Source organism: Microcaecilia unicolor, chromosome 1 (genome assembly GCF_901765095.1).
Source record: "Microcaecilia unicolor chromosome 1, aMicUni1.1, whole genome shotgun sequence".
In the NCBI taxonomy this organism is placed as follows: domain Eukaryota; kingdom Metazoa; phylum Chordata; class Amphibia; order Gymnophiona; family Siphonopidae; genus Microcaecilia; species Microcaecilia unicolor.
Genome location: NC_044031.1, coordinates 625,809,228 through 625,822,693, shown reverse-complemented (window position 1 = coordinate 625,822,693; position 13,466 = coordinate 625,809,228). Strand labels below are relative to the sequence as shown.

General features: G+C 40.7%; 1 protein-coding gene across 1 annotated transcript in view; it reads left to right on the top strand.

Annotated features, from left to right (window-relative positions):
* Nucleotides 1-13,466, top strand: part of LOC115460380 (mitogen-activated protein kinase 15-like) — a 175,080-nt gene that overhangs the window by 121,446 nt on the left and 40,168 nt on the right. The window contains exons 11-12 of the mRNA XM_030190164.1: nucleotides 7,141-7,246; nucleotides 7,884-8,184. Coding sequence (XP_030046024.1) covers nucleotides 7,141-7,246; nucleotides 7,884-8,184 — 407 coding nt within the window. The remainder of the gene's footprint in view (nucleotides 1-7,140; nucleotides 7,247-7,883; nucleotides 8,185-13,466) is intronic.

Below are 13,466 nucleotides of genomic sequence, written 5' to 3'. Positions count from 1 at the left end.
TGGGTATAAGGTTCTTCAGCTTGGAAAAAAGACAGCTGAGACGGGAATATGATAAAATCACGAGTGGGGTGGAATGTTTAAATAGGGTGGGGTTATTTAACTTTTCCATACTCCATAACAAAAAAAACATGAGGATACTCCATGAAACTAAGGACCAACAGATCAGAAACAAATCATAGAAAGAGGGTTTTTTTCCATTTAACATTTAAGTTTTTAAATTTTTTATTGATGACAATCATAAAACATAAATTCTTCATATATAACAGTATCCACATCTGTGTACAGTTCTCCAATAGGAACCATTCAGTCAAATCTATTATACAGTCATCAAATTTTTCCCATATATATATTCTTCCCTCCTCCTCTCCCTCTCATTGTATTAAGTGAACCTTATAACTTCTTTATGTAACTCCACCCTATGTGGTTATACATAACCTTACCGCAATAAAGTTTACTAAAGTACTGGGACTGTAGAGCACAACATTTTTAAGTACAACATGTCTCCTAGAGGACACTCAACTTTGATATCCATTGTGTTCAATCATCCCACTTTAACTTTTTCTCCTCTCCTTCTATATCTACCTTGGTGGAAACTTACATCCTGAGTCATCCCATCTAGGTGTCATTCCCACATCCTAATCTGAACTAAAAGCTATTCTTAGGAGATTGAACCCTGGATCATAACACTTATCTAGTAATTAAACAACTAATCTTCCTACCCTTTCCCCCCTATTTCCCCTTTCTTGATTCCTTAACCGTTTAGATTAACAATCTCCCTTCCCCCCCCCTATCTACCCCTCTGTCCCGTGGCTCTGCGTCCTCCCCAGTCTAGAACTCCTGACCTTCTCCATTGCCAGTAGTACTTTTACTCCATGCCTAATAGTCTAGATCTTGACTAAGAGAAAGAGTTTAACACTAAGCTTCTGGCTCGGTGGGATAAAGATTGAATATATGAATCCCAAACCAACAAAAATTGTTGTTTCCATCTAAAAGTAAGTCTGGCATATTGCGCTTCCAACAGCATCAAGTTATGCAGCCTGTTCCTCCACTGCCAAAAGGAGGGAGCCAAGTCGCTAGTCCACACCCCTAGAATAACTCTCTTACCCAACATTTCTGGAGCGTAATGTCGTCTCCCATGGTATAAGTGTCTTTTTTTCATCTAAGAGATCTCCAACATATTGAATCCCAACTTTTGCCCATTGCTTGAAACTCTGATTTTCCATCCACGGGGTAAACTCTACATTGCCCACCAACGGCAGTAAATCTGATTGCTGGTCATTTCCTTTCAATAAGGGAATCAAATATTTCCATTTCAGCCTAAGCGATTTCAGAAAGAGACCGGGCCTTTGTTCCTCGGGGATCCGAGTCCTCGGGCATTGGAACAAAGATAAAATATTCCATGTACCATATAAGGCTTACTCCAGTGCTCTAGGTGTGTATTGTTGAGTGTCTAGCATCCAATCTCCTAAATATCGCAAGAGACAAGCCCAATTGCAACTCCGCATATCTGGAATTCCTAGTCCTCCTTGTCTCCAACCACCAACTAAATATCTAAAAGGGGTTCGAGGTTTTTTCCCTTGCCAGCAAAAATGGGATATCATTTTATAAAGCTCGTCTACTTCTTTCTTTATGAGTTTAAGAGGAAATGTTTGTAGCATATAAAGCCACCTAGGAAACAAGATCATGCGAAACAACTGGATACGCCCGTGTAAACGAAATCAGCAACAGGTGCCAGTTGGATAATGATTGTTTCGTCTGATCTAAGAGATATCTGACATTAAGATCATGTATCAAAAACGTTTTATAGGGCAGTTTAATTCCCAAATATTGAAAATGACGAGTAGCCCATTTTAAAGGAAAGTTGCCATTCCATTGTCTTCGTATCAAGCTGTTAGTAGGCAACGCCAATGATTTATCTAAATTTAATTTAAACCCAGAGAAATCCCCAAATTCCTCAAAACTTTCCATCAACACAGATAAAGAATTCCTGGGCTTAGTCAGGTGGACCAGTAAGTCATCGGCAAAAGCCGATATTTTAAACTCTTGATTTCTCATTTTGATCCCATTAATTTCCGGGTTCATCACTATCTCCCTAATCAGTGGGTCTATGCTAAGCACAAACAGTAATGGGGAAAGCGGACAGCCCTGTCTGGTCCCCCTTTGCAATGTAATAGCTTCTGATCTGGTTCCATTAACCCAAATCACTGCCATTGGTTGTTTATACAATGCCTGCACTGCTCGAACCCAGGTCCCCTCAAAACCATAGGCTGTTAAAGTAGCAAACAAGAATTCCCAACTTACTCTATCAAACGCCTTCTCTGCATCAAAACTTATGAGCCGAGAAGGCATTTCATATCTTTCCACCCACTCCATTGATGCCCAGATTTTCCTCATATTTTTTGCAATTGTTCTTTCCCTTACAAATCCCGCTTGACTACTCTCAATCAGCAAAGGTAGAATTATTGCCAGCCGATTAGCTAAAATTTTTGCATACATCTTGGCCTCCACATTGATAAAGGAAATGGGCCGGTAAGATGTTGCGCATTCTGGGTTCCTGCCCGGCTTAAGCAAGACCACTACCTTAGCTTCTTTCAATGAGTCTGATATATCTCCATTTTCTATGAATTTATTAAACTGAGCTGTCAGGGGTGTGCTAATCTGCTGTCGGAGAATTTTATAAAATTCATATCGAAACCCATCTGGGCCCGGAGCCTTACTTAAGTCCCTTGTTGTATCACCTGATTCACTTCATCCTCTGTGATTTCTTGATTCAACCTATCTCGATCTACTTCCTTTAAACTTGGCAATACACGTCCTTCTAAATAGGCCCGACTCTCCAAAACATCCTGAGATGGGCGTGTGTAAAGCTCTTGATAATATTTTTGGAAAGTAGCAGCTATTTCTTCATCTGTTCGTACCATTCGGCCCCCAGTTGTCTTAAGTTGTAAAACCTTTTGCTTTCTGGTTTTCCTGTTAACCAGACCAGCTAGCATTCTCCCTTGTTTGTTATCATGGAGATATAATTGATATTTATAATACTGCAGTGACTTAACAGCCCTAGCATGTAACTGAGTTTTCAAGGCGGCCTGTATCGCCAAAAGATTCATTTTGTTTTGTGCGGAGGGTCTAACCGCCCAATGTTTCCTGGCTTCTCCTACCTGTTTATTTAATCTAATAATATCTTTGTCTCATCTTTTTGTTATAGCTCGTATAAGCAATTATAACCCCCCTTAATACTGCCTTTGCGGTATCCCAAAAAAGTATGGGGTCATCACCATGTACTGCATTATGTACCTGATATTCTTGCCATTGCTTCCCTAGGTGCTCCTTAAACTCCCTATCATGGATCAAATATGTTGGAAATTGCCATTGGAATTGCTGCCCCTGTCCTGAGTGACCCCTCATTGTCCACCATACATAAGCGTGATCCGAGACCCCATAGGGTCCAATTCCTGCATCTTGAACTCTCGCAAACAAGGAGCTGGAAAGAAGCCAATAATCTATGCGAGCTTGTGAGGAGTGAGCTCTAGAAATATGAGTATAATCTTTTTCATTCGGGTGGAGCAAACGCCACACATCCACTAAATCTAAGGCCTCGCATAGCATTGGGATTTCCTTCTGAATTGTCCTCTCATTTGCCCTCTGGCCTTTTGAGGAGTCCATACCTGGATCACTGACCGTGTTCAAATCACCTCCCATAATCACTGGAATTCCCTCATGCTGAGCTAGGGCATGGACCAGCGACTTAAAAAATGCCTTACTATATACACTGGGCGTGTAAATGTTAGCCAGAAAAAATGGCTGTTGATTAATTAGCACTTTGGCTATGACATATCTCCCGTCTTCTCCTTGCCAACTATTTTTAATTTGAACATCCAATGTTTTCAGGAATAATATCATTACCCCTGCCTTACCATGTTGAGCTGGGGCCTCTATCAGTGACCCAACCCACCATCTTTTGAATTTCGCATGTTCCACTGATGTAAGGTGTGTCTCCTGCAGAAAGGTGACATCTGCTTTTTGTCTGTTTAATAATTGGAGAATTTTTTGGCGTTTTATCGGTGATTTTACTCCTCCCACATTCCAGGATATAAATTTCAATGGGTTCATCCTTCCCCTTTCAACTTCCATTTAATCTCAACTGTCAATTTCCCCACTTTCAGGAGAGTCGACCCAGCCTCCAACTCTCCCTCCTTATCTCCGTATACTTCCAGTATATTGTCATGCGTCATGTCCGGTTCCCTCCCGGGGAAGCGCAGAGCCACTCCCGCCCTCCCCCCCTCCCCTCCCCTCTTTGAAATCCCCCCCCCCCCTCCATATTTCTTCCCCTCAGTACCCCATAGTTCTTTAAACTACCTCTTTGGAGGCGTGCCCGTCCACAGCAATTCCGTGGTTGGCTTCTCCTATCCGATCACCCTCAGAGAGGAGCCCCCCCCCCCCCCCCGAACAGCCTATCCACTGACCGTCAGTTTTTTTACTTTTTCTAATTTGACAAATAATATATTTAACCTGTAGCTCATTTTGCTATCCACCCTCGTCTGTGTCAGTATTTCAGGTCAGCTAATGTGATATACCCTTCTTTAGTGCATGTAATTAACCAAGCATTATATAGTCAAAACTCCATCAAATCAAATATTACAGTGGAACTTTCATTCTTTTTCATTCATTCACAGCATAGTATACATCCTTCATCCCCTTGTAGTTCACCACTGATCTCCCCCCACTCTCCTTTCATTTATATATTTCGTTAAGTCCAGCATTCTGCTCTGCCATGTATCGCTCCCCGCTTCGCATCCATATAGCCAACAGGTCCCCCAGTGTAACAGCGGGCTCTCCAATTCTGCTGATTTTACAAGTTATTATTGATTTCAAATCCAATACAATACAGTCGTCAGGAAGGGAATAATTTTTAAATTATGTTCAAATTGCGTCCCCTTCCCTACCGACATGCTTGTCTGCTCGCTACCTCCGTGTGAACTAGGAGGTGGGGTGCAGAATGGGTTTCTCCAATCCCCGATCTTTCACCACTATTCCCCTGGGGACCACTGGACCTTTTCGGGTCACTTGCCGCGTGTATGTTGATCCATAAATTTCCATGCTTACCAAATTTGCTTAGTGTCCTGGTCCATCTCCCATCAGCCAGATGTATTCCAAATTTCCAACATAAACATAATTTGTCTTCATTAAGTTGTTATTATCCAAGCGTCATCACCCTTCTCGTCTTCATGCTTGCGTTGCTCGCGGTCTCAGGCCACTACTGTTTTTCAGCTCTCTCTCATTGCTGCGATGCGTGATTATTTAGAAACACTCGTGCCGCTTCAGGTGTCTCCAAGATGGTCGCTTTTCCGTCTGTAAATACTTTCAAGCGAGCTGGATATAACAATGCAAATTGCACTTGTCGCTGATGTAAGGCTGAGCATATGGGTGAGTACGCCTTCCTTAGCTGCGATACTCTAGTGGAAAAGTCTTGGAAACATAAAACTGACTTATTTTCATACTGCAGCGGATTGCCCGAATTGCTTTTAGAAGTTCCATCTTGGGAGCATAGTTCAGCAGCTTAAGAATTAACCACTCTTGGTTTCGCGTCACCGTTCCGTTTCGGGCCTAACCTATGGGCCCGTTCGATCCTGAGCGGTCCGCTTGCTGACTATGTATGGAGCTTGGTCCACAGCCACTCCTCCAGGAACGGGCGCAACTCTGCATCTGTGATAGTTTCAGGTATGCCCACTAATTGGAGGTTTGCTCTTCTAGACCTATTCTCCAAATCATCTAATTTATTCTCTAGGTCTGTGAGCTTTGCAGTGATCGCCCCGTTGTCCGTATCAATTTTCTGTACGTGGTCTTCAAGATCGGAAATTTGTTGACACGAGGCTGTGAACTCTCCCGTGAGCGCTTCCATTTTCTCATCAAGCTTTTCAAGTTTGTCTGATAACTTCTGAAATTTTGAATCCAGCGATGTATTTAGGGCCTGGGTGACTTCTGTGATGATTTCGGCCACCCACGTGGAACTGACTGTACTCGAGCTTTCCTCTTCTACAGCCACCATTTTATGGACCTCCGCCGCCTTCTCTCTCCTTGTTTCCTTGGCGTTTTTGTTGCTATTTGTACTTTGTGGTCGCGATTGTACTGCTCGATCAGTTTATCTTGGCAGCCCTCACAAAAGCGATGGTCACGGTCTAATTTTTATGCTACAATTTGCTGTTCTTTCAGCCGAGGGATGGGAGCTCCTCTCCTCCACGTCTGCTATTCAGTGTGGCATCACGTGACCTCTATTTAACATTTAATTAAGCTGTGGAATCCTTTGTCAGAGGACGTGGTCAGGGTCACTAACTAACATAGAAGGCCCTTTCAACTTCAAAAGGATACTTGAAATTCCACAGGCAGCATGTCCTCTATGCCTTCCAGTAACCCCATGACATGAATATTATTTCTGCAATTCCAATTGCTCACATCTTTCATCTCAGTTTGCACCTCTCTCAGGTGCTTTCTGTCTACCTGGCAAAATTGCATTTTAAAATTTGCGTCTCAGTTTGAGTAGTTCTTTCAGTGCACACATTCATCTCAATACCCAGCTTCATTATTTCTGCTCAGAGTACCACAATACTGTGAGCACTCTTTTTTTTTTTTTTTTTAATCATCATTTGTATAGTATGCAGCTCCTCCATAATTGGACCGTGCAGCTCCTGAATCTCCTGACAGGCTGCCATCTTGACTTGAACAGGTAAGTCTTGCTTCAGTCATTTTCCTCCACTCACCCCAGAAAGCTCTTTTTCTTTTGCTTTCCACCTGCCATGATTTCCAATCTTTAATCACTGTTGGACTACTGGAAAGATTACTGTAAACTTCCCATGGAGACTTTAAATTGTCACTCTCCCTCTCTGAATCAGTCTTAGGCAGCCATCTGTGTGCATCACCAAGCTCTGTCTTGTCAGCATAGATTTTTTTTTTTATCTTAGAAGAAGGTTAGAGGGAAATGTTGGTCTGAGTAGCAGTGATGGGACAGAAGTCAGGCAAGGGGTGAGGAGGTAATGTTATGAGGCGCAGTGAGGGTTGGGGGGGGGGGGGTGTTAGAACAAGTCTGAATAACAAAGAATGAGAAGGTAGAATTAACAGTAAGAGCACAATGTGTCTTCTCTGTAGGTTCCACTGTCCTTTAAGGGAGCCTGCCCTGGATTATGATGTTATTCTTCCTGTTGATGATGATATCCAATTGTCTGTGGCCGAATATCGTAATAAGCTTTATGAGGTAATTCTCTCTCTTTCTCTCTTTCTGTACATTTACACTGAAACATGTTTGTAAGTTGTAGAACCAAGGTGTCATGATATGGAGCCCCAAAGGGTAGAATTGGCAGCAACATCATGAAATTTTTTTTTACAGAATAGATGGTAGGTGCCTGGTATTTTTTTTTCCCAAGGGAGGTGGTGGAGAGAAAACCAATAATAGAGCTTGGAATAAAGAGAGAATCCCAGGATAATGAAGCACTGGGTAATTTGCACAGAGCAGCAATTAAACCCCAAAAATGCACTGATATGAATGATATGAATATATTGCAGAGAGTAATTAGTGGAGAAGCTGTGTACAATAGAATTGGGCTTAGTTAGAATTTTAATTTGCTGTGTTTTCTTAAAGGTATTTTTGTTAGCCTGCATAGAGCAGTGGATACTGTATTAACAGGTGATATACTGTGCTACTGTTTATTTTTTTAGTGGACTATCACCTGATACTTGTTTTTATTTCCTGTAGCTCAGCCCATGTTTGATTTATTGGGCAAGAGAAGCTGTCATAGTTTCACTCCTTCTCCCTTCTGCCTTCCATGTAGACACGTCTTCACTTGATCTATTTTATAATTGTATTTACCCATCCTGTTTTCATTCTTTTTCAGATGATCCTAGAAAGAAAGACACACATTCGTCGTCAGAAGCGTGATGTACAGAAGAAAGTGTCTACCTCTGGTGCTGTAATAGAGAAGTCTGAAGCAAAGGAATTAAACACTTCAAGAGCTGCCTTTGTCAGAGAAAATCAGAAGGATGTGAAGGAGCCCAAGTCTCCTGTTCCAAAAAACATTTCCAAAGCAGAAGCAATAACTGAGCCTCAAGACAACAGCATACTCAGTGAGAAACCAGTCCAGAGTCCCAAAACCAACTTGCCAGCATACAATCCAATAACACACACTGTCTCTCAAAGTATGTACAACATTCTCTGTGTCTGGGGGATGTATGTAATACACCTTGTGCGATGTCACGCTCCTTCTTGCTTCTTGTACAGCTGTCTTTCTATGTGGCTCATAATTATCTCGTATAAGCCTTCTGCTTTTGGCAAGAGATGTGACAAATTACCATTTAAACAGTAGATGTTTCTAAGAGAGAAAATTAACTTAAGTCTAGTTGGAAACCTTCTAACGTCTCTCATCCTGGAAAAAGACACATTATTACCCAGCAATAACATGAAAAACAGTGGTGGATAGTCAAAACAATTGGCTAGAAGAGGGGAGGGATCAGAGGCATTCCAAGCTGGGCCTAATCGATAAACAGCGGCAATATAAAGACTCTATCCACTTTATTTTTTTAAGTAGGAATGCATAAATTGTAGCTTACATGGATAAATTATTCATTTAAATTTAGGACTGAAAGACATCTAGATAGGTTATCTGAGTATCTTTAAACAGCAGCCATTCCACTGAATAATGAGCTCATAGATTGACAGCTTTCTTAATAATACTTAATATTATTATAGCACTACTGGGCATTCTAAGTGATACCTGAGGGTTGAGTAAACGTGGATAAAGGTGAGCTGGTCAGTATTGTTACTTTACATTACAAGGCTTATATTCCGCCAACACCTGACCAGTTTGACGTGGATAACAAAGGAATAAGGGACAACTCCCAATACATATTTCAAATCTCAATAATTATAACATATTTACTCATTGCTTAAAGGAATCTAGAAACAGTGATGTCTTCAGTTTCTTTCTAAAACCTAAATAATCAGTGTCGCATTAATAGCCCAGTGTACTTTTTCCTCTTTCCTTTCTGCAGTTTGTAGTTCTTTTCCAGCCTGTTGTACAGGGCTGTGATACCCATGTGAAGGACAATATATCACATTTTTAATAAACTAACTAAACTAATGGACATCAGTAGAAAGTTCCAACTAGAACTAAAGATTCTTTGATATTTAACATATATAGTTTTTAATTTTTATTTACAAATATTCCAAATAACATACAAGATTATTCTTGAACCAGAAACACAGAAAATAATTGTAACAGAGGAAAAAAATTATACCATTAGAAAATATACAATCTTCATTAGACCACAATAACATAAAGAGGGGAGTGAACTAAGAAATTAAAGGAGACCCAAAGAAGTAAGTAAACATTAGAAAGAAAAGCTTAACATAATCACATGTTCTGTCTTCCATTCAATCTAGGAAGGGTAAAGAATCTTGATGCTGCATTTTTGCTGGCTTACCACTATAGATGTATTGTTAGCCCCCCTTCCCCCCAATCTAAGTATATATTCTCTCCTGATCAATTTGTAAGCCTTTCTGGATATTAAGAAGGTTTATGTAGGAGGAGGATGTGCAGGATTATCGAATAGATATTTAACATATCTGGTGAATTTTCAATAGGTATTTCACAAAGTACCTCCTGAACAACTCCTGAGGAAATTACGAATTAGTTAAAAGATAGATTTAAAAAAAAAAACCAGAGAGTAGGGTTAAATGGTCAGTATTCTCAATGGAGAAGGGTTCATGGGGAGGTTCCCCAGGGGTCTGTGCTAGGGCCGCTGCTTTTAAACATATTCATATATGATCTGGAGATAGGAATAACTAGTGAGGGTAATTACATTTGCTGATAACACAAAGTTATTCTAAATAGTTAAATTGCAAAAGGATTGTGAAAAATTGAAAGGGGACCTTACAATACTGGGAAACTGGACATCCAAATAGCAGATGATATTGAATGTGAGCAAGTGCAAAGTGATGCATATGGTAAAGAGGAACTCAAATTATGGCTACATGATGCAAGGTTCCATATTAGGAGTCACCTACCAGGAAAAGGATCTAGGTGTCATCGTGGATGCAGTGTGCAGTGGCTGCTAAGAAAGCAAATAGAATGTTAGAAGTTATTAGGAAAGGAATGGAAAATAAAACTGATAATACCTTGTATCAAATGATTCTAGTCACCACATCTCAAAACAGATATAGCGAAATTAGAAAAAGTATAGAGAATGGCAACGAAAATGATAAAAGGGATGGGACGACTTCCCTATGAGAAAAGGCTGAAGAGGCTAGGGTGTTCAGCTTGGGGAAGAGACGGCTGATGGGGAGGTATGATGGAGGTCTGTAAAATAGTGGAGTGCAGCAGGTAGACATGAATTGCTTGTATACTCTTCGCAAGAATACAAGAACTAGGGTCATGCAATGAAGCTACTAAGTAGTAAATTTAAAACAAACCAGAGAAAGTTTTCTTTATTCAATGAGATGAAAACGTAGCGGAATTCAAAAATGCATGGGATAAACACAAAGGAATCCTGTTGAGAAGGAATGGATCCACAGTAGCTTAGTGGAGATTGGGTGTCAACACCGGTAATTGGAAAGAGCTAGTGCTGGGCAGACTTCTACAGTCTGTGCCTTGAAAATGGCAAGGACAAATGAAGGTCAGGTTGCATATAAAGTTGCACATACAATGAATTTATCTTGTTTAGCAGACTGGATGGGCCATATGGTTTATCTGCCATCATCTACTATGTTATTATGAATTGGTGGAGGGGTAGCATTGTATGTTAAGGAGGGCCTTGAATCAAATAGATTGAAAATTCTGCAGCATACAAAATACATCTTGGAATCCCTACAGATTGAAATTCCATGTGTAAAAGGGAAAATGATATTGATAGGATTGTACTACTGTCTACCTGGCCAGAATGAAGAGACAGATATAGAAATGTTATCAGAAATTAGGGAGGCTAACAAACTGGGAAACACAGTAATAATGGGTGACTTCAATTACCCCGATATTGACTGGGTAAATGTAACATCAGGGCATGCTAGGGAGGTAAAATTCCTTGACAAAATCAAGGACTGCTTTATGGAGCAGCTTGTACAGGAGCTGACAAGAGAAGGAAAAATTCTAGACCTAATCCTTAGTGGAGCGCATGATCTGGTGCGGGAAGTAATGGTGATGGAGCCACTTGATAACAGTGATCATAGTATGAACAGATTTGATATCAGCTCTGGACTAAGTACACATAGAAAATCTTATATGTTAGCATTTAACTTTCAAAAAGGAGACTATGATAAAATTATTATTTATTATTATTATTTGTTGCATTTGTATCCCACATTTTCCCACCTATTTGCAGGCTCAATGTGGCTTACATTATTCCGTAATGGCGATCACCATTTCCGGAATGAGAAATACAGGAGGTATTGCATTAAAGTTCATAAGTGACAGAGTAGATTAAGCAGTCAAGTGTAGAGAATTCATATTCGGAATGAGAAATAGAGTGGTATTGTGTTAGAGTTCATTCGTGACAGAGTAACTGAAGCAGTCAAGTACAGAGTGTTCAGTTTTGTCCAGTTCTGGTATAAGTTTCGTTTCAGGTGTTTAGGATAGATCATTGTGGTATGCCTTATTGAACAGGTTGGTTTTTAGTGATTTTCGGAAGTTAGTTAGGTCGTGCATTGTTTTTATGGCTTTTGGTAGTGCATTCCATAGTTGCGTGCTTATGTAGGAGAAGCTGGATGCATATGTTGATTTATATTTTAGTCCTTTGCAGCTGGGGTAGTGGAGATTCAGGAATGTGCGTGCTGACCTTTTTGTATTCCTGATTGGTAAGTCTATGAGGTCTGACATGTAGACCGGGGCCTTCCCGTGAATGATTTTATGAACCAGAGTGCAAATTTTGAACGCAATACGTTCTTTAAGTGGGAGCCAGTGTCATTTTTCTCTTAGGGGTTTGGCGCTTTCGTATTTCGTTTTTCCAAATATGAGTCTGGCTGCTGTGTTTTGGGCAGTCTGGAGTTTCTTAATGATTTGTTCTTTGCATTCGGCATAGATTGCATTGCAGTAATCTAGGTGGCTTAACACCAGTGATTGTACCAGGCTGCGGAATATTTCCCTTGGGAAGAAAGGTTTTACTCTTTTGAATGGAACATTTTCTTTGTTGTATTTTTTGCATGGCTTTCTAGTGTGAGGTTTCGGTCGATTGTGACTATCTGAAACAGGAAGGGTGTAGTTTGGGGTGTTTATAGTGGTGGGTTTGTTCGTGTTATATTATGATGAGAGGATGAGACATTGTGTTTTTCTGCGTTGAGTTTTAATTGAAATGCCCATGAATTCATGATTTGGAGGCTGTGTTTGATTTCATTTGTGATTTCTTTTAGATCGTGTTTGAACGGGATGTAGATCGTGACATCATCTGCGTAGATGTAGGGATTAAGGCCTTGGTTGGATAGCGATTTGGCTAGAGGTGTCATCATTAGGTTGAAAAGGGTCGATGAAAGCGGTGATCCTTGGGGTACTCTGCATTCTGGTTTCCATGGTGATGATGTATTCGAATTTGATATCACTTGGTATGTTCTTGCGGTTAGGAAGCCTTTGATCCAACTAAGTACACTTCCTCCAATCCCAAAGTATTCTAGGATGTTTAATAGTATTTTATGGCTTACCACGGCGAACGCGCTGGACATGTCAAATTTTAGGAGAAGTACACTATTGCCAGTTGCAATTGCTTGTTTGAATTTGGTTAGGAGAGTGATTAGTACTGTTTCGGTGCTGTGGTTGGATCAAAATCCTGATTGTGATTCATGTAATATTGAGAATTTGTTTAAGTATTCAGTAAGCTGCTTGGTTACCATACTTTCCATTAGTTTGACTTCCAGAGGGATAGATGCTACCGGGCAGTAGTTGGTTATGTCATTTGCTTTTTTCTTTGAATCTTTAGGTATTGGGGTGAGTAGTATGTTTCCTTTATCCTTAGGGAAGAGTCCGTGTTGTAACATGTAGTTGAGGTGCGACGTGAGGTCTGTTATGAAGCGTTGAGGGGCGGATTTAATAGGTTGTTGGGGCATATGTCCAGTTTACAGTGGGATTTTGTGAACCTGTTGATCGCTTGGGTGACGGTTTCATCAGTAAGTAGAGCGAAGTTTGTCCAGATTCGGTCTGCTGGATATTCATCAAGGATTGGGTTCAATCAGTTAAAGAATTTTTCGTGGGCGGTGGTATTAAGTGGTAACATGATTCATAGCTTTATAATTTTCTTGTTGAAGTATTGTAAAGTGCCCCAACTCCCACCTCCTCCCAGAGGAACAATTGAAGCACATAGGAGCCCTTCTACATATGCTATAGACTCAGGCCTACTTGCTGCCAGAATGAGTAAATGCCCTTGTTGCCGTCTCCACTCAGGTTCAGAGCAGCCAGCAAGTCACAGCTCAGCAGATGTTGAGATGGGCCACATGCCTCCAC